Genomic DNA, 20,787 nt, shown 5'->3' with positions numbered 1-20,787 from the left:
GCTCAACGGATAACTGCTTTCCAAAATGATTAGGATTTTCAAATGCTTGCATTCAATTTTGGAAATAATCAAGATTAATTTAGAAATAAGATTTGAATATATCTTTTGTGGATTTTATATATTATATGAGATTTAATTTATGAATTAAATCATGGATAAATTAGATTTTTTCCTTATTTATGGAATTATATGGATTTAATTTCTTGATGAATCATAGTTATATTTCGAAAATGACAATCTAATTTTTATCTATATCCTATGAATTTCTATGAATTTATTCTTAGACAAATCCTAGTTGGATTTAGATAATGATAATATTATTTTATTCTTATCCGATGAATTTATATGAATTTATTCATATATGAGTTCTAGACGGATTTGGATAGTAATAATATAATATTTTATTCTTATCCTATGAGTTTATATGAGTTTATTCTTATATGAGTTCTGGATGGATTTGAATGGTGTTAATATAATATTATCTAATTCTATGAATTTACTCCAAGAAAAATCCTAGATGGATTAGGATTAATATTTATATTAATTTATTTTTATCATATGGATTTGGATAGATTTAGTTCTATTACGACTAATCCTAGATGGATTAAGGAGACAGAAAAGACAATTAATTGTGAGAGAGAAAATTTCGTCCCTCTCATCTCTGCAGTAGGGGACGAAAATTTCAGCTCTCCTTCGTGAGTTTTTCAGCTCCTCCTCCGTGAAAGAAATCTGTCTTCTTTATTCGAGTCCTAGTGTTTCGATAAGATCATCCCAAACTGATATCGGAATACAGTTCGAGAACCAATCAGAAGATCCATGGTCTAGTATTGAAGATCATCGTGGAGAAGGCACTGGCAATCGACGATTCTTTGGAGAATCAAATCAGTAACTCTAAACCGTAGAATTCATGTTTTAGGATTTATATTATTTAAGCATGAATTATTTGTGCTCTAGCATGCAATTCTGTGTTAACATGTGAATAGATTAATCCCATAATCTGTCAAATAGATCATACGTCTGATTTATTTGTTTTGTACAAGTCTTCCGCTGTACAAGGGGCTCCAAACCCCAACAAACATAAATATAAAAAAAACCAAAAAACTAAAGAATTCCAAAGCATTGAAAGAAATTTGTTGTTTGATTATTTGAAGTTCGAATATTAAGAACCAAATATATATGAATATTCGAACTTCAAATAATCAAACAATAAATTTCTTTTAACGGTTTGGAATTCTTTAGTTTTTTTGTTTTTGTTTTTATCTTTTTTTATATCTATGTTATGTTCATATTTTCTAACTAGGATATCAGGTGAAATTTATTCAAATAATTAATATATGATGTGTTATTTTATAACGAAAAAGTTAACGGTTCCGTCAAATAATGATTGGAATATATCGAATATAAAAGTATAAGGACTTACTAAAACGAAAAAATTGTATAAGGACCTATTGAAATAAACAATCAAAGTACAAGGATTTAAAGATATGGTTTGCCATAATACAATTTATTGATCATTTTCCTATAAATACATATATAATAATATTTGATTTCAAAATATGTTTAGCATTATAAAGCGAGAAAAGCAGAATAAAAACAAGAGTGAATGCCAAAACAAAAAAAAAACACTGGTCAAAACTATGCAAAATAAAAACAAGAGTAAATGCCAAAATTGGTCCTGAATATATGCTCATTTTATGATTTTGGTTCTATACTTTATCTTTTAATTTTTTCATCCTGGACATTTCAACTCGGGTCACAATTGGTTCCACACTAATAATTCTGTCAATTTTTAAATGGTTTTAACCCGATTTTTAAACGGTTTTAACCCGAATGAGACCGTTAAAACCATCAAAATCGGTCAAAATAAAGTTAAAAACGTTTAAAAATTGACGGAATTATTAATGTAGGACTAATTGTGACCCGAGTTGAAATGTTTAGGATGCAAAAATTTAAAAATAAAATATATGATCAAAATTGTAAAATAGACCTACGTGGAGGTAAGTTTTAGCCTTGTACTCTAAAAACAATACTAATACCTGCATTTTAAAGAAATGAGGTCCAGTTTTGGTCCAGTATCGACTTTGTATACATTATATGTGGGCCCACATTAAACTGAATAAAGAAATGAGGTCCTATTTTATTTGCTGCGTTTCAAGGGAATTGGTCTGCGTTTTAAACACCGCAGCCTCTGCAGAGGATCCATTCCAATTCCGGATTCCGTAAAGCCTAAAGCAGCAGCTGAAAATTTTAATTTAGATTTGAACGATGGCAGAATTTGTGGAAGCAGATAATGCAGAAGCCATTTTCACACGAATCGAGCACAAATCGAGCAAGATCGAGAGCCTACTCAAACAGTAGGCCAAAATCTTATACAAAATTGCTATCGCATTTGATGGTTTTGTGAATAATGGTTTTAATTTCAGGTATAAACCGGTTGAAGCTTTGAAGACAGCTCTTGAAGGTTCGCCCCCCGTCACCAAAGACGAGCGTTGCAAGGTAAGAATTAATTAATCATTTTATTTCAGTTTTTGTGTGATTCCCTTACATCACTGATTTCATTAATTGAGTGTTGATTTTTCCTTTTGAAGTCTGCGAATTGGATAGTGGTGCATAGGGCGATAATGGCGATAAAAGATATCGATAGTTTGTTCTCAGCTCTTGATCTGGAGTACTACGATGTTCTGATGAAGTAAGTCTAAACCCCTTAATCGTGAAATAATTGTATCTTTGTTGATATTGCATCATAGTTTATCCAAATTACCATTCATGGATAGTTTCTGTAGATGGTATTCCTATGGAGATTTTTCAATAAGAAGTTTGATCTCCCTGTTTTGCTTATTCAGATGTAGGAGTAGTTTAGCGATATGAGGTGCTGTTCTAAATTTGATATTTCAGATCTTCTAATGGTTTCGGATTTTATCTTGTGAGTTGTGATGGAAGTTGCAGGCTTTACCTATAAGATGCATTTCTCTTTATTGCTTGTGTAAATTGTAGTTGTTGGATTTACCCAGGCATGATCTAACAAATAGTATTTGTTTAGTTTAGAATTTTGGATGATTGGGAGAATTTGTTAAAATGGTTAAATTTATTAGTATTTGGGAAAAGAACAATAACTGTAGATGTTAAATCATGTCTGGAAAAGTTATTGAGCTTGCTGAGAGGTAAAAGAATCAAGGAGACGCAAGTGCTAATTGGAACTGGTGCATATCCTAATAGTTGTAATTGACTTGATATGGTATGGCACTTTTGCAACAACTGCACAAAATGAGAAGATAAGCCAAAGTAGTTTATGTTGTTTATAGATCCTTTGGACACAATTTCATCTAGAAATGTAGCAGAATTCATGAAACAGGTTTAACTTGGACAAGTGACGTATTCTGCATCATGACAGGGAGCAACTAATAACCTGATTCATATAGAAAGTTCTATAAGAAATACAATTGCTGAAGTCTTGTAGATGATTTAACCTGATCCGTGGTATTGTTTGAATATTTAGTTCATGGAAAGGTTTGAAGACGTCTTACTATTGTGCTCAGATTTCATCTCGAGAGTTGAGCCTGGTATAAACCACCCTTAAGCAGCCTCTGGACTCCTTAAGGATATTTTTATATCACCCTAGTGAAGAAGGTTGGCCTGTAGCAGTCATAGTAGATACCATCAGAGGGTGTTTATTTGTGAAGTGGAAAACACACTTTGGAAGGAAGTGTGAGGATGTTGAAAAAAGAATTCTTCCGAGTCTGGATAATGTTAAGTATTGGAGTAGCTGGAAGAAGCTAACTTAGAAGGTAAATTTATATTTTAAGAGGAGACTAATTTAATAAGTAGGCTGCTGCATATATGAAAGAAGAACAAAAAAACGAACCATCTTGTAGGCTATCGTCGAAGGTGCATATACTAAATGTAGAAGCTATGGAATGTATACCTATACTCAGAGTGGGATGATATCTAAATGTTATAGTTGTGTTTTCTGTTCCTGAACATGGTCATGTGATGAATCGTTGAAACATTTCTTCCTTAAGATAATCTTTCTAGTCATCCAAGTCTCTCTGTTGCATAGATATCATCAATCTTATTATAAACAAATCCATCTATGTGATTAATAGGTACTTATATCGAGGTTTATCTACTGGAGATCGTCCTACGTGTGACCAATGCCTAAAAATTCATGAAAAACTCACAGAAAGAGCGGGATTGGGATGCATACTACGATGCCTGGCAGACAAAGTCAACACTGTTTAATTGTAATTTGTTCTTGTCTCTGCACTTGTGTACAGGATTATCAACTATATGTATCCATGAATAACCCCTGTTTTGATGCAAATCATGAGTTATTCTTTGCTCAACTTGTGTTATTATGTGATGATGATAAACAACTTTCAAATTAAAACATCGTTTGATAGTATAATACAATGCTTACACAATCCTAAATCAATAGATTTGAAGTTGCTTTGGAGGAAAGAATTGTGATGATTCTGAACCATTGGTTCGTGTTTGAGCATTTCTTTTGGACACGTTTATATGTGTTTTTAATTGTGGGCGCTGACACTTTTATTCATATAATTGTCAATTCTAGTTGTAAGAGCTCATATAGGTTTTAACGGAGGAGTGTTATGTTGCTAACTCAATACTTAATTATTAATTATAATTAAATAATAGTCATTAGATATTCAAATCAAAGGCCTAGATCATCAGCCTCGGAATGTCAATATGATAAAAAAAATGTCTATAAGGGTATTAAGGTCAATTTACAACAAATTAGTTATAACTAACTTTTAAAAAATATCCCATAACTTTAAAACGCATATAACTTTCTCGTTTTAAATTATATTTTCGCACAACATATATCAAATTAAATATAATTTCATAAGGATTCTAACGAGATTTCACTTGCATATGTTCCGATGTCAAAATTTGAAAAAAAAAATCGAAAATTTTCAATTTTTTCGTACAGCACAAATGTCAACATAGTATATAAAAAATGTCAATATAATATATGTAAAATGTCAATATAAGCAATGTGTTAACATTCTCAAAGCATTATGTTGACATTCTCAAAGCATTGTGTTGACATTCTCAAAGCATTGTGTTGATATTTTCGAGACACTGTATTGACATTTTCATCCAATACCCTAATTTGGTAGTTTTTTATCTTTTTTTATTTAATTAATAAAAACGAAAAATTACACGTAGCAAATTTTAGACCACAAGATTTCTAAAATCCTATGGTCTTAAATTAGTTGTAGTTAGCAATTGATCACTCCACGGTTTTAACAAATCTAAAAGGCATAAAAAAAGTAGGAAACATACAATTCATCAGTCAATAACACTACAAAATTACATTTCCAACTCTATAACATATGAATGTTGTGCATACAAAACAAGCCACTATACGAAAGACCTACAAAGCTCTTGTATATGCCACAAAACATACATTGTGTATGCAAATCTCAATTCAACACTGCAAATTTATTCAGATATGCTTGTGTACCCACGAGGAACGAAAACCTCTCCTCTATCCCATCCTTATTCCGGTGTCCCCTCTCATAGGGAGAGAGACGTCACCGGTTTTGGAAAAAGTCATGTAGAAAAGTTGAGAGAGTATGGCGGTGAAGAATATGAATGCTGCCCCGCCTCCAAACACTCCCTTCCTCAACGTCTCACACGAGGGAGGAGTTGCTGACAAGTATGTCCTGTACTTGGTGTGGTACGCGTTTCTTACTGAGCCAGCTAACAAGCACACCTCAGCAATGAAGAATGCCACCCTGCATCCGCTTGAATTTAGGGCAACACACTTTTTTCGAGTGAGTAATGAATGTTGAAGCTAATCGATACGAAATATACCAGCAGGAGATGAACAACGCAATCGCCCAAACCCTAGAACGACCGGGCTGGAGAGCTCTCCCACCGCATAAACACCTACTTGCAGCCATGATTATTAGTTGGCTAACCATAAGGAACAAGAATGAGCCCACTCCAAGGCCGGTGGCTATGTCCGAATCATAAACACAAAACTCCATGTTCGCCTCAGTTGCAACGCTTGCCTGAAGAGACGGTGGATGTTAGTCCGAAGAATTTATAATAAAAAAATAATAATGAGATTGAAAGACTGACAGATGATCTGCGGTGCTCGGCTGCAACAGCAAGCGAAAAAGCAATCAAATCAAACACGAAAACTGTCACCAACAGAAACTTGGAGGCCATTGTTATGCAGATCAAGATGAAGGCTGATTCTTCTAGTAAGAAAGAGAAAGATAAAAAGTTTTTTTGGGGCTTGTGTAGATATGTTCTTGATATATAGTTGGATTGCTATCTATATAGTGTATGTGTGAAGAAAGCAAAGAGGTGAAATGGCCCTTTCTCTCCCATATATTCACTTTAGCTCACATGCAACATGCTACCTTCACCTCTCTTCTCACACACATACACACATTTTTTGTAGTATTTTATAAAGTTAAAATGGGGAGCGTTGGATAGGCATCTTACCTTTAATATCAAGAATACTCAAAACGAAAATGGACCTTTAACCCACCAAAAGTAACCATCTCTCTCTCTCAATAACAAAGAGTGGGTGAAATTGTGAAGATAGGTACGTGCTTTTATCTTTCTTTAGAAAATGATAGTATTAATTTAAGATTATGATTAGGTAATAACATGAATAATTTTAATTCTACTTATAGTGACATGGTAAGTAGTTTTCTTTCACCAATCTTCAGTTTTAAGTCACCAAATTCCAAATTTATTGAATATGTGACGGATTTTTTATTTGTGGTCATTCGTTAGGCTGGATGATCTTTCACATTAATGGATCAGTATTGGATAATATAGAAAATTGGTATAAGAAAAACCATGAACTTTCAACAAAATTTGATATTCCCCACAACCTTTGAAAGTGCTCTTAAAAATCACTAACTTTTCAAATTGTGCGAATTTCTCTCACTAAAGTTTCCGGCATAAATTCTGCCTACATGTAATAGTCGAAACTATATTCTATCTTGTTGGGAAGATGAAACTGAAGACAATATGAATGCTCTAAAATTAGTGTTAGCATTCCATGTAGGCAAAACTTATGCCGGAAATTTTAGCGTGGGAAATCTACACAATTCGAACAGTTAATAACTTTTACTACTTTTAAAAGTTGTACTAGGAAATATCATATTTTTGTGAAAGTTCAAAGTTTTTCTGACCAATTTCCCTTTACATATAAACTAACTTTAAAATCCATGGAACAAAAATAAATTTCTCAAAATTTGAGGTTTTTAAAAATGATATACCATGAAAAATTAACATGAAAGCTTGGGGTTACATGCTCTAAAACTGAAACATAATGAAATTAAGCATGAAAATTAAGTCATGTATAGAAAAAATCATAACCCAAGACGTGGAAGAGGAAAAAGGGACATGAGAAGAAATTATGAAAAGAGAAAGATAAGGAAACAGAAAAGCTTCAAGCCTCTTCATCTATGACTCCAACGTAGCTCCCGTCAACTCTTGCTCGCTGAAGAGGTCCTTTTGAACGACAAGTGTATCGATTTCCTGGGAAGAAATAACCTCATCGATTCCCTTTCTAGCAGCAGCCGCCTAATCATCAGCAACGGCATCAACCTCAACTTCATCCAATGCTTGTTCCTCTTCCATAGGTGGTGGGACGAAAAACGGTATTTTACCCCTTTGCCAGTCGTGGAGGATCATCTTCGCAGCAGTCGTATAATCAGACTCGTCCCCCTAATCATCGAAAGAAAAAGTGCCTCATGAATGAGTTTGTATTTGCACAATGCAGAAGACATAGCGTCTTTCTTGAACTTTTATGACATGGGAGATTTTACCTTGAGAGGTTTACCAGTCAACTTGCAAAGCTGAGCAAGGAAATCTTTGTCATCCTCCCTGTAAATCAAAAGGTGTTTTATGCAGGTATACATAGCATACATTGTAATGGTTAAGAAAAAATTTGTAAGTAATCTTTTCTACTACTGATTACAATCATACAAACTGTAATGTCAGCTAGCAGACAAAATGGATAGAAAGCCATAGCTGTTTGGGTGAAATTTGCATAAAAAAGGCAGAAATAAATAGCAATGAAATTTGAGTGCAGATTAAAGGTTTTAATTGAAGCTTTAACTATGCAGAACAGACTGAAATATTTGTATCATGAATAAGGTCGGAGAAAAATTATGAACTTTAATATTTTCATTAGTCATTCCCATTTTGCTTCTGATGATAATTGAATTTATTAACCATAGAATCATTCACCAATGAACTTGAACTCTATTATAACTAATCATATCCCACCCCTATATAAAAGGAAAAATGGGACAATCTTCTAGACCATATACAAAAACATCAAGAAACACTAAAAACATTTGACTGATAAAGTATATTACTTACCACACCCTTTAAGACTATATCTGCCTCAGAGTCATTGCTCTGATAAACTGCTCCAGGGCAATCAATTAGAAAGATCCTCTTTGAAAGTGTGATGTATTGCCACACCTTAGTCTCCCCGGGAATCGGCGCAACTTTGCAAACCTGATGATCAAAAGATGTAGCAAGCATACAGAGTTAAAAGGACAACTTCTGAGTTGACAAAATAAACAACAGAAGAGTGGCTTACATTCTTTGTACTCAAAGTATTGATAACAGACGACTTTCCAACGTTGGGATATCCGACAAATCCGACAGATATCGCTTGCTTGTCGCTTTTAAAACGGGAGAACTGTCTTAATACAGCCAGAAGAGAACCCTAACAATAACGAAAAGTAACAGAAACAGACATCAAATATAATTGACTTAATTCAATAAACAAAAGATACTTGCCATTTTCTTCATTTTTAGCAAAGAATCCTAAACATTAAATTTCATATGGAGGCCATTATCCAAAAAGTTTGAAAGAAGTCTGAACGAGACATCAACATTATTTAGATCTAACTAATTCACATACACAAAAGCTTTTTATGGAAAACTCTATTCACAGAACTATGAATGATAACTTAGGGAATCAATCTTGAGACAAATATGGTCTTTCCCCAAATTGTGCGTTACAACGCAGGGACTGACATTATCAATTTCGAGATTTCCACTAACTAGGGATGTCAGTACAACCGAAAAACCAGTGGGATGACTTAAATAGTCAGCGACCCGGATAGGGGGTTAGGGTTGAAAATTTCTAACCCGGTAAAATTTCAGCGCAATTAGCCCACAACTGAGTAGTCCAACTATTAGCCCAAAGATTGTCAAGCAAGGGTTTTCAATGATGATTTTTGATAAACTGAATAACTACAAATAAATAAAATGGACTTGCCCGATTGACATCCCCACCGCCAACAAATCATTATATGTCCAAGCAATCATGGGTCCAATCCCACCTTGTAATGTAAAATTACAACAATAGTTCTTTGTTGCAGTTTTAAGGGGAGAAGTCAATTACTACCTTTCCAAATTACTTGTTCACACTTGCATGAAAAGCAAGAGTAGGGTATTCCTTAGACAGTACCCGAAGCCATCCTTTCGTTACCCAGGCCGAAACTAAATCACACTGTAGAAGGAAGACGGCGAAGAATTAAATTAAATCAGTAAAAAGATAGTGCTCACTAAGGATAACACTTTTCATGCAATATTTAAAGTTCACGGGAAAAACCAAACTATTTTGAAAGTTTATGACTTTATAAGCAGTTTGCCCTTTTTTAAAATCTACATGGATAACAATATCCGAGGAATCAATCACTTTGTAGAGCTCTCCCCATATACGCTTACTCTGACCTTTCTCGAACATTGTGTGGCATACAAGGTCCCTGAACCCATTACCGTCCCCTTCGGTAGAGGTACTAGCACCATGTTTTTCTCCAAATGCATCTGCAAGAAATCATTAGAAGTTGATGTCCAAAAAAGAGGGGTGAGTCATAGACACCGACAAATAGAAAAATATCATATTCAGTACCTAATATCTCGGCCCTCCTGATTAATGATTCATAATCAGATGCCAAAAGTATAACTAAAAGGTTGTGTGTCAAGGAGATGGAATCTTGCTTGCTGAAAACACATTCAGGGAAACAGAACAAAATGAGAGATAAGCATTCAGCAAACAAAAAAAAATAATCAAAACTGTATCTTATGTATAAAGCCTAGTGATGGGGTACGGACTAAACAAGCCCAACAGCACCAACGGCCCATCAGCCCAAAGCCCAAGGAAGAGTATGAGTTCGGCATTACCAAAGAGTTCGGCCTCAGCCTACAGCTCGGTAAAAGCCAACCAATCAAGCTCTGCTCTCAAGTCGGCATCAAGCTCCCAGATCGGCAACCAAAGCAGTTCGGTCTCAGTAAGAGTTCGGCCTCAGCCTACAGCTCGGCAAAAGCCAACCAATCAAGCTCTGCTCTCAGGTCGGCATCAAGCTCTACTCTCAGATCGGCAACCAAAGCAGTTCGGTCTCAGTATTCGACCGAACAAGGAGTTAGTGGACCCATACAGGATTTCCACAACTTCCAACACACCCACTACCACGTGGTGTCTGCTCAGGCCACGATCGTAGGCCATGACCTACGCTACATGCAGGACCTCCACGACATCCACAACCATCATTAGTGGTGATGCAAGCCACGATCTTAGTTCAATGTATAAATAGAACTTAGATCAGATAGAAAAGGGTTAAGCTCTCTAGAGATAAAACACCATATAGCAAGTTTGTATTTGTAAGCTGTAGAAAACAGATCAAGCAATACAACTCTGCCCTCTTTTCTTCCCGTGGACGTAGATTTACTTCAGTAAATCGAACCACGTAAATTCTTTGTGTCGTGATCTGTATTTTCCTGCATTCACTAACATCAGAAATTCGCGGATTCATCACTGGCGCCGTCTGTGGGAAACGAAGAACCAAATTTGTGATAAGCGAATTTTTGACCCTTTTTCCACCCCAAAAAAATGCATACCAGATCACACACTACCCGTAATACCGTTCGTGAAAACCATGAGGAAGCTAGTCCAGCCCGCAGGTCCGGAAAACAGCCTCGGGATACAGCTACTTCCAGTTTTCACGATGAAGGAACAAGCCGCTCAAAAGGTCCACACACCGAGTCTTCCCAGCAGCCTGATTTGAATGAGGCTGTCAAGCTATTCTTGGCTGAGAAGCAGGATGAGTTCTTAGCCTTCCTGCAAAAGAGCCAAGAGCCGAAGACGAAAACGGTGGATTCTCCCTCCTCATCCAGACATGAAAGTCGCTACCGCAGTAGTGCCGTGTCTTCCAGGAAGAAGAATCCTCAACCCCGACATGTTCCTGTTCCTCCTCGGTACCGGAATCACAGGAGAACTTCATCTCCTCCATACCGAAGAGGTGTCGGGTTCGCCATGTACGGAGCATTGAAGACTCCGTTCTCGGCCGATATCACCCGAACTTCCTTGCCACAGAACTACCGAACTCCGTCAATGACTTATGACGGGTTGGTGGATCCTCATGACTTCCTGGGACGCTATCAGTATAATATGGCGAACCAGGGTCTCAATGAGGTCCATATGTGCAAGCTGTTCCCCGAGCTGCTCATCGGGAACGCCAGAAGGTGGTTCTTTCAGAAAGCGGAAGCCCGGATTACTTCGGCTCAGCTGCTTTCTATACGTCAAGGTCGCGACGAAAAGATCAGCGACTTCCTGACGAGATTCCATAAGGAATGCCTACAAGTAGATAATCTCAATGATCTACTTGTCATTTCGGCATTCCAAAATGGAATCCTGCCCGGAGCTCTCTACAGAAAGCTCGTGGAATGCAGTCCGCAAACAGCTCAAGAGATGTGGGACATTGCGGACCAGTTCTCCCGAGCCGATGAGGCAGACCGTCGAAAACGGTCTTTAGACAGCTCATCTAGAGGAGACGAAAAGAAGCCCGATCATAGCGATCAGAGGCATCCTCGCCAAACACCTTCCCCACTAAAGGAGGGATAGCGGTCATCCGAGGTGATCAAAAAAGAGCAAGAGTTTGCAGATTGCGCTTAAAAGTGCCGAGCAATCAGCTCGGCACCATCAAGCATAGCGATCACAGCAACCGGAGTCAGAGGCAGGCGAAATGACCGAAGTCACACCAGAGCCGAACTCGATGGTGTACGGCACTGAAGCCGTGATTCCGGTTGAGATCGGCATACTCAGTCCCCGACCTCCATTTCTCCTCAGAAGTGAATGGTGACGGACTGGGAGCCGAACTAGATCTTGCCGAAGAAAGAAGAGAATTGGCCTGCATAAAAGCAGCTAAGTACAAGGAGCAAGTAGCCCGGTATTATAACCAAAGGGTGAAAAAGCTGCAATTTCAAGTGGGAGATCTCGTCTTGAGAAACAACGAAGTAAGCCGAGCAGAAAAGCTGGGCGAACTCGAACCCACATGGGAAGGTCCATATCGGGTGTCAGAAGTCCTCGGCAAAGGGTCTTACAAATTGACTCACGTGTCAGGAGCACAAGTACCCCGAACATGGTACGTTTCCAACCTCAAAAAGTTCCATTTGTAAGAGACAGTCCAGTCAGTCTTGAGTCCTGTTCGGTCAATGTGCTTTCTTTGGTTTGCTTGGTCTTTGTTTGTCTCTGTGCGTTTTGTCTGTGTGTTTTGTCTGTCTCTGTGCGTGTCGTCTCTTACAAATGTTACTGAGGTATCTTGTTCTTCGAAGGCTGATCCCCTTCTTAGAACATATACAAGCCAACGATTGTGAGTCAAAGCTTCTAAAGAGGATACAAGACCACAATTCAGCTTAAACAAGCAGTTCGTCTGAAACGAACTGCAATAAGCCAACGATTGTGAAGTCAAAGCTTCTAAAGAGGATACAAGACCACAATTCAGCTTAAACAAGCAGTTCGTCTGAAACGAACTGCAATAAGCCAACGATTGAGAGTCCAAGCTTCTCAGGAAGATACAAGACCACAATTCGGCTTAAGAAATAAGCACTTCGTCTGAAACGAACTGCAATAAGGGAAAGTCCGATCCACGCGATAAACCTCGCCGAATTAGGACGACCAAGTTCGGTCAAAGAAGTTTACCTCATAAGACCGAGGACGACCATGTCTAGTCAAAGAGGTTTACTGCATAAGACCACTTCGGTTAACTGGGAAAGTCCGATCCACGCGATAAAACTCGCCGAATTAGGACAAGGGAAAGTTCGATCCCGGCGACAAAAATCGCCAAATTAGAACGCAAACCAAGTCCGGTCAGAGATGTTTATTTCATCAGACCAAAGACGAGTCCGGTCAAAGATGTTTATTTCATCAGACCAAAGACGAGTCCGGTCAAAGATGTTTATTTCATCAGACCAAAGACGAGTCCGGTCAAAGATGTTTATTTCATCAGACCAAAGACGAGTCCGGTCAAAGATGTTTATTTCATCAGACCAAAGACGAGTCCGGTCAAAGATGTTTATTTCATCAGACCAAAGACGAGTCCGGTCAAAGATGTTTATTTCATCAGACCAAAGACGAGTCCGGTCAAAGATGTTTATTTCATCAGACCAAAGACGAGTCCGGTCAAAGATGTTTATTTCATCAGACCAAAGACGAGTCCGGTCAAAGATGTTTATTTCATCAGACCAAAGACGAGTCCGGTCAAAGATGTTTATTTCATCAGACCAAGGACCAAGTCCGGTCAAAGAAGTTTACTTCATAAGACCAAGGACCAAGTCCGGTCAAAGAAGTTTACTTCATAAGACCGAGGACAAGTACGATGAAATTTTTTCGCTAAGCTGTAAATACAGTGTTAGAAGCGAAAACAAAATTTCATTTTTCAAATCTTGTTCGGCACACAACTCCGCTACCCTACGAGATGGCGTTACGCTATTACAAAGGACTATTCTACTGTCCAGGGTTGCTAAAGTTGAGCCATCTATTCACAAAATCCTCGTGAAGCTGAGTTCGGGCGCTCCAGGCAGCCGCAGAATAAGCAGGTCGACGAGATGCTCTAATCGACCTGCCACCTCTTCTCTGAGCCCGGGAAGTCCTAGCACCTCGGCGGCGAAGAGTCTCTTCACGAAGCATTTGCCGATCTTGCTCACTCATAACCACAACTCCTCTGCGAACTTCAGTCCGTCCTCGACTTGACGTCTCCGGTTGTCCCTGAGTTCGTTGCTGACTTGGAGTAGGGTTTTGAGCAAGTGAATCAGAGGTTTGAGCTGGAGTACTAGCATCTGTTGGCGGGAAATGCCTGAGGAATCTCTCAATTGAGGGACGCCGGGAAAGAACTATGTCGTACCGAGAAGCCCAGCGCCGCAATGATTTCACGACTTGTTGGCAAGCCGAGCTCTCCAGCGCATTGTTCCTCCGGAGTACATGATATTCCTCCCACAGTTCGTCAACTCGACTCTGAACATCTGATATGGTCATTCCCCCGCGCACACGGATGTAATCCTCGTACGCAGTCCTCTCAGCAATGGTCGTATTCAGCTCGGCCTCCAGATCATTCTTATCGGACTCTAAGTCCTTATTATCGGCCTCCAGCTCCACTAAACGAGCCAGAAGCTCGTCATTCTTCGTCTGATCGGCTATAGCTCTTTTCTCAGCTTCGTCTAAAGCCGAAGAGTACAGCCGTTTCCAGTGAAGTATCTCCATCTCCTTGAGTGCAAAGCAGCTATGTTAGTTCGGCAGCTATACCGAGCAGATAGTAAAATACAACAGGAATAAAGGCGAGTACGAAAAGCTATACGAAGACAAATGTAGAGAATTTTTCATTCACAAGGAAAATTTTTTACACTAGGGCTTCAAGGCCATTTTACAAGGAAGAAAACTAGACTAAGAGAAGGGAGACGAAATCATACTCCGCCAGCTTCGTCTCCGGCTCCTCGGTCTGGTTCAGCTCCTTTTTCCTGAGCTACCTCAGCCTCGGCCTCGCATCCTGCCGGCCTCGCCTCCGCCTCCTGATCGGCTTCCTTCTCCGGATGCCCGGCCCGCTCGACTTCGGCCTCCGGCTCCAGCGGCTCGGCCTCACCCTCTCCGTTGTAAGTCGAAGCGGGTGAAACGGGTCCCACGGAGGCAAAGATAGCCTCCAGGTTCTCGTCCCGATCAGCTCGACAACTCCGGACTCGGTCTGTAGAAAGCAGGACCGAGGATGAAGCGAGCTCCTCAAGGAGCGGCAGATTCTGAAGCCGAGCTGCTATCTCTCGGCTGTACAGAGGCAGCACGACGTCGGCCCCCTGCTCGCCCTTATCGGTAATTAGCCTTACCAGACTACCGACAAAAGCCGAGAACTGGCTGCTCAAAAAGAGTTTCTCCGTGTAAACACGGAGAGCCTCCCCCTGGGCAGCCACGGCGGCAGCATCCCTCCGTTTCGTCTGCTCTCGCTGGATGACGAGCTGGTTTTTGGCAAACTGAGCTTCATCCTGGGCCGAAATCCTAGCAGCTCTGGCCTTCTCAAAGTTAGCCTCAGCCTGTTCGGCCCGATGACAAGCAGCCGCCAACTTCCTCTGCATCTCAGCATAGTCATTGGACGCTTTGGAGAGTTCGACGGCGACGAGCTTGGAGAGCATATCGTTCCTCTGAAAATGGATAAAGAAAAAAGTCAACAAAGGGGCCACAAAAAATACAGGAAAAAAGCAAGGTCAGAAAATCAAGAAGAGAATTCACCTCGGCGAAGTCCGTGGGCCATAAAAACGGCTCACAGATATGTTCCGAAGGAGGCGCCAAGACCACGTCTTTCTCTGGCGCTCTCGGGGGCTTCTGGGCCTTCCCCTTCCCCTTTGCCGAAGTCGACTCCGGCTTCTTCGGATCCGAAGAGGTTTTTTGCCTTTTCGGAGTCCTCTCGGCATCAGACGCCGAGCTGGTGGTTTTCGGCCTCTCCGGCTCCTTGGACTCCGAAGATTTGCGGCTAGCCTTATTCAGCATGTACACTGCCAAAAAGCAAGGAAACAAGGTTAGTTTTCGCTGCTAAAGCAGTAAAGCATAAAAAAGAAATCCTCACCCTCAGTTTCTTCGTCCGAAGACGAGATATTGAACACGAGGTCGCCCTTGACGAGCTCAGTTTCCGAGTATTGTTTCCTAATCATAGGAATCTTATTGAGCTCGCCCTCGAGCTCGGCCAACGGTTCTAACCGAGGATGAGGAATCACGGACTTCGGCCCTCTCCAGGGGAAGCCCGGAGCCGCTGTCCTATTATAAAAAAAGAAGCGGTTTTGCCATTTCGGCCACTTGGTTTTGCAGAATGCCCTAAAAGGCTGTAAGGGGATCAAGTAAAACCAAGATCCCTTCCTTTTAAATTGGAAAAAATTAAGGATTGCCCGCAGAGACAGATCCTTATCTAGCCTACGGAGTTCGGCAGCAAAAGCCGACAAGTGCCTCCAAGAATTCGGAGTCACCTGACCTAAAGGGAGTTGAAAAAAATCAAGAAGCTCTACAAAAGGTGGGGGAAGAGGGAAACGAAGCCCGCATTCTAAGCAGGCTTCGTAAACGGTGGCATAACCCTCCTGCGGGTCGTTAGCCCTATGATCATCGTCGGGAACCACCGCCTTCCCCCCGGGAAGAAGATATTTTTCGTGTAGAGATATCACGGTGTCCTTACTCAAGACGCTGTGAAAGTATTCTACAGTCTTCTCTCCGGACTCTTTCCGGCTAGAAGACCCCTTGCCCCCTTTCCTACCGCTACCTAACTCGGAAGAAGAAGAAGAAGACATGGTTCTTACTCTTTGCAAAATCTGAAGAAATTCTGAAGAAATTCTTGAAAGCGGAAGGAAATTTTTACGCAAAGGAGATAGAGTGCAGAAGAAGCAGTCGCAAAAGTGCTTCAATGATGAAGAAAGGAGGTATTTATCAGATTCGGCGAAGATTTCAAAATCGTCGCACCGTTTCGAATCCCACCTTTTCAGGATTCAACGGCCGGATTTTACTGTCGCATTTAATGCAGTCACGTGCAAGGCACGTCCCCTGACGTCAGCCTCCCCCGTACCTTTATCCAGAATGCCGAAGTGACTCGCTTCGCCGAAGTGATTCACTTCGTCTTTCGGGGGGGGTAGTGATGGGGTACGGACTAAACAAGCCCAACAGCACCAACGGCCCATCAGCCCAAAGCCCAAGGAAGAGTATGAGTTCGGCATTACCAAAGAGTTCGGCCTCAGCCTACAGCTCGGTAAAAGCCAACCAATCAAGCTCTGCTCTCAAGTCGGCATCAAGCTCCCAGATCGGCAACCAAAGCAGTTCGGTCTCAGTAAGAGTTCGGCCTCAGCCTACAGCTCGGCAAAAGCCAACCAATCAAGCTCTGCTCTCAGGTCGGCATCAAGCTCTACTCTCAGATCGGCAACCAAAGCAGTTCGGTCTCAGTATTCGACCGAACAAGGAGTTAGTGGACCCATACAGGATTTCCACAACTTCCAACACACCCACTACCACGTGGTGTCTGCTCAGGCCACGATCGTAGGCCATGACCTACGCTACATGCAGGACCTCCACGACATCCACAACCATCATTAGTGGTGATGCAAGCCACGATCTTAGTTCAATGTATAAATAGAACTTAGATCAGATAGAAAAGGGTTAAGCTCTCTAGAGATAAAACACCATATAGCAAGTTTGTATTTGTAAGCTGTAGAAAACAGATCAAGCAATACAACTCTGCCCTCTTTTCTTCCCGTGGACGTAGATTTACTTCAGTAAATCGAACCACGTAAATTCTTTGTGTCGTGATCTGTATTTTCCTGCATTCACTAACATCAGAAATTCGCGGATTCATCACCTAGGTTGTCTTCATCATGTGTAGTGCTTCAAACCTTTTGATGATCATTCAAGAGGGACATAGGTAGCTTCTTTCCCTTCAACATAACCTCATAGCTGCTTGAAAGCCGGGTGTAGACATGCCCACGGTTCGTAAACCGGCGGTTCCAGTTTCGAGAAATGTGGAACCGGAACCGAACCGTGAGGCTATTTCACGGTTCCGGTTCCGAACCGTCGGTTTTCCGGCAGTTATTTTACGGTTTTTCACGGTTCCGAACCGCCGGTTTCCAGCGGTTTTTCGCGGTTCCGGCTACATTTCACGGTTTTCCGACGGTTTTTCACTGTTCCGGTTTGGAACCGTCCAGAACCGGCGGTTCCGGCACGGTTTCGGTTCGTAAAATTTGGAACCGGAACCGGCCCGCGGTTCAAAATATGGCGGTTCCGGTTCAAGAAAAAAGTCACGGTTCCGCGGTTAACCGCCGGAACCGAAAACCTTGGGCATCTCTAGCCGGGTGCGAAGCTCCTTGCAGAAGCGTTGGAGCTCTTTCTGAGGCATAACATGCGAGTTACCTACCAATGTGAGCAACCAAAAACATAGTTCAGTCAGTTCTCTTTCAAACTCGACTAAGACCAGAAAAAAACAAATATCCGAACCGATCCAAACCGAAATTTTAAAATTCAGTTAGGTTTTCAAGTTCGGTTCAGGCGAAAAAAAAAAACAAAAAATCGAATTATATTTTAATACTCCGTCCGCCCATAAAAATATGTTTACCTTTATTTTTCGTACATCCCACAAAAATATGTACATTCCATTTTTGGAAAGTTATCCCAATTTATTACACTATAAATCAACTTATTTACAACTTATACCACAATTAAACACTACTAATAATGCGAGTCTCACTATCAACTAATACTAATTTAACTACTCTTCTCATCCTATCACACTTTACCAAATTTGTCTTAATTCCTATGCTATATCAATTCCATATTTTTATGTGTCCAAGGGAAAATTATATATAGTATATTAATTTTTTTATGTATATATATATATATATATATATATATATATATATATATATATTATAAAGGTGTGATCCATTGCTAACTTTTCTTAAATTGCTAACTTGCTAACTCATCAACGTAGTGTATTAGAAATGTCAATACGATGATACTGAAATGTCAACATAATTTATTAAAATTTCAACACAAATATGTACTGACATTTTAACGTGATCGTGTTGACATTTTTAATACACTACATTGATGAGTTAGCAATTTAAGAAAAGTTAGCATTATAACGCACACCTAAATTATAAAGTTTATACCGTATATTCTATATAATACTAGTATTTATATTATACATATAATATATTTTATATATTACTCCATCCGTCCCCAAAGAATATGTACTTTGAGTTCGGCACGGGTTTGAATATAAAATTAGTAAAGTAAGAGAGAGATAGAGAGAAAAAGTAATTAAAGTATTGTTAGTGGAGAATGAGTCCCACCTCATTAGAGAGAAAAGAGATACCAAAATTAGAAAGTGCATATTCTTATAGGACGGACTAAAAATGACAGAGTGCATACTCTTGTAGGACGGAGGGAGTATATTACTCCCTCCGTCCCACTGCAAGTGATCAACTTTCCATTTTGAGTTGTCCCACCACAAGTGATTAATTTCCTTTTTTTACTGTGTTCTCGCATTGGTGTGTCGTCCCCAAAGATAAAACGGTTTTGTCTTGTTCGTTGCAGCACCGCGACGGAACAAACTCCGGCGAACTGGATGATGGCGAGGGCAAAGCATCGACGGAAGACTATGCAGAGAGGGAGAGAGAGCTATGCAGATGATATGTTTAGTTTGTTTGTAAAGTGGTGTAGAGAATGCAAGGGATGCATGTCTATTTATAGGCTAAGTCCAATGCATGTGGAGGTGGAATCAAAACAGCCATTAAGGCTAATTGTACTGGTCGGCGGTTACAAACGTTACACACGTTACAAACGTCAATCATGGAGCATGAACCTGAACGGATATATCTAGACACCTCTCACGTAGTTGTTCATTCCAGAAATGTAAATGATCTGGACAACTCGATCAATGTGCACGCATTCTACGATGCTTTCCCCGTATGCCCATTTGCCACATTATTTTATCTATGTGTCCAAAATAAAATTAATTAATTATTTAATTAATTAATTACATATCTCCATATATCGTGACATACTTTAATATATTATTTCTTACTCACCGGAATCGGCTTAGAGAAAGTGAATATACCACAATCACCTACCCAGAGCATAGATTGATTATAAATTATTTAATTATTTTTAAAATTAAATAATCTGTCATTTGTACGGCCCGTTCAATTGCATTGACCGGACTACGATTTTAACAAATTTGCCTTTGTTGTTGTATCTGTTGACATCGAGAGAGTGCTTCGGCTTCCCTGAAACGTTGGCGGATCTCTTCTTCTTCTTCGCCATGGTTGTTGATAGGTTGATTCGTAGTAGAAAAAATGATATCGTCGCCACAAACAGTGTGGTTATATAAGAGGAATCACGGCGGCGTAGTATTCATGCACACACTCAAAAAATAAAAATCTTAATTTTTATTGATTTAAATTTCTTTTGCAAACTTCGATTGTTTTTAAACGATGAAAGAGTGGATTACAAAAATATTAGTATTTAAAATTTGCTTTGTTTTTAGTCAATTAACTATACTATATTAATTTATACACTATATATTCATCCATGTTGTAATTGAATTTTATAATATTCAATGTTAACAAATTTAAAATTATTATTATTATTATCTTTTTTTATGTATTTACATTTTTTTGTATATATAAAGAGAAAATAAGGTAATTATCTTAAAATGGGTGATGTGATTATTTTTCTACATTTAGGTGTACGATAATTTTGATGATAATTATGGAAGAAGATCAAAGATTTAAGTACATAGGATGATGAATCACTCTTGCATTGTGGTGACACCATAGTTGAAATGACAATCTAAGCAACAATTTGTAATACATAGACAAACAATTTGGCATATAGTTCCAAGCAATCTGGGATATGAAATTAGAGCACTATGGTGACACACCATAGTTAAAATGACAACATATACAAGCAATATGCGATACATT

The 20,787-nt window shown here is 39.5% G+C and overlaps 2 protein-coding genes and 1 pseudogene across 2 annotated transcripts; 1 reads left to right on the top strand and 2 right to left on the bottom strand.

Moving 5' to 3' along the window:
• Nucleotides 1–2,160: 2,160 nt before the first annotated feature.
• Nucleotides 2,161–4,343, top strand: LOC121783572 (actin-related protein 2/3 complex subunit 5A). The gene is made up of 4 exons (XM_042181685.1): nucleotides 2,161–2,354; nucleotides 2,424–2,496; nucleotides 2,589–2,689; nucleotides 4,104–4,343. Exons 1-4 carry the CDS (start codon nucleotides 2,266–2,268, stop codon nucleotides 4,237–4,239), a joined length of 399 nt encoding a protein of 132 aa, XP_042037619.1. The 5' UTR covers nucleotides 2,161–2,265; the 3' UTR covers nucleotides 4,240–4,343.
• A 966-nt stretch (nucleotides 4,344–5,309) lies between these two features.
• Nucleotides 5,310–6,338, bottom strand: LOC121783858. Its single transcript, XM_042182032.1, has 3 exons — nucleotides 6,112–6,338; nucleotides 5,842–6,041; nucleotides 5,310–5,762 (listed from the first exon to the last, which is right to left on the bottom strand). Exons 1-3 carry the CDS (start codon nucleotides 6,199–6,201, stop codon nucleotides 5,513–5,515), a joined length of 540 nt encoding a protein of 179 aa, XP_042037966.1. The 5' UTR covers nucleotides 6,202–6,338; the 3' UTR covers nucleotides 5,310–5,512.
• A 1,063-nt stretch (nucleotides 6,339–7,401) lies between these two features.
• LOC121784174 lies at nucleotides 7,402–20,125 on the bottom strand (annotated as a pseudogene).
• Between the last annotated feature and the right edge of the window lie 662 nt (nucleotides 20,126–20,787).

This window comes from Salvia splendens, chromosome 21 (assembly GCF_004379255.2).
Source record: "Salvia splendens isolate huo1 chromosome 21, SspV2, whole genome shotgun sequence".
In the NCBI taxonomy this organism is placed as follows: Eukaryota; Viridiplantae; Streptophyta; class Magnoliopsida; order Lamiales; family Lamiaceae; genus Salvia; species Salvia splendens.
This window is presented reverse-complemented; position numbering and strand designations above follow the sequence as displayed.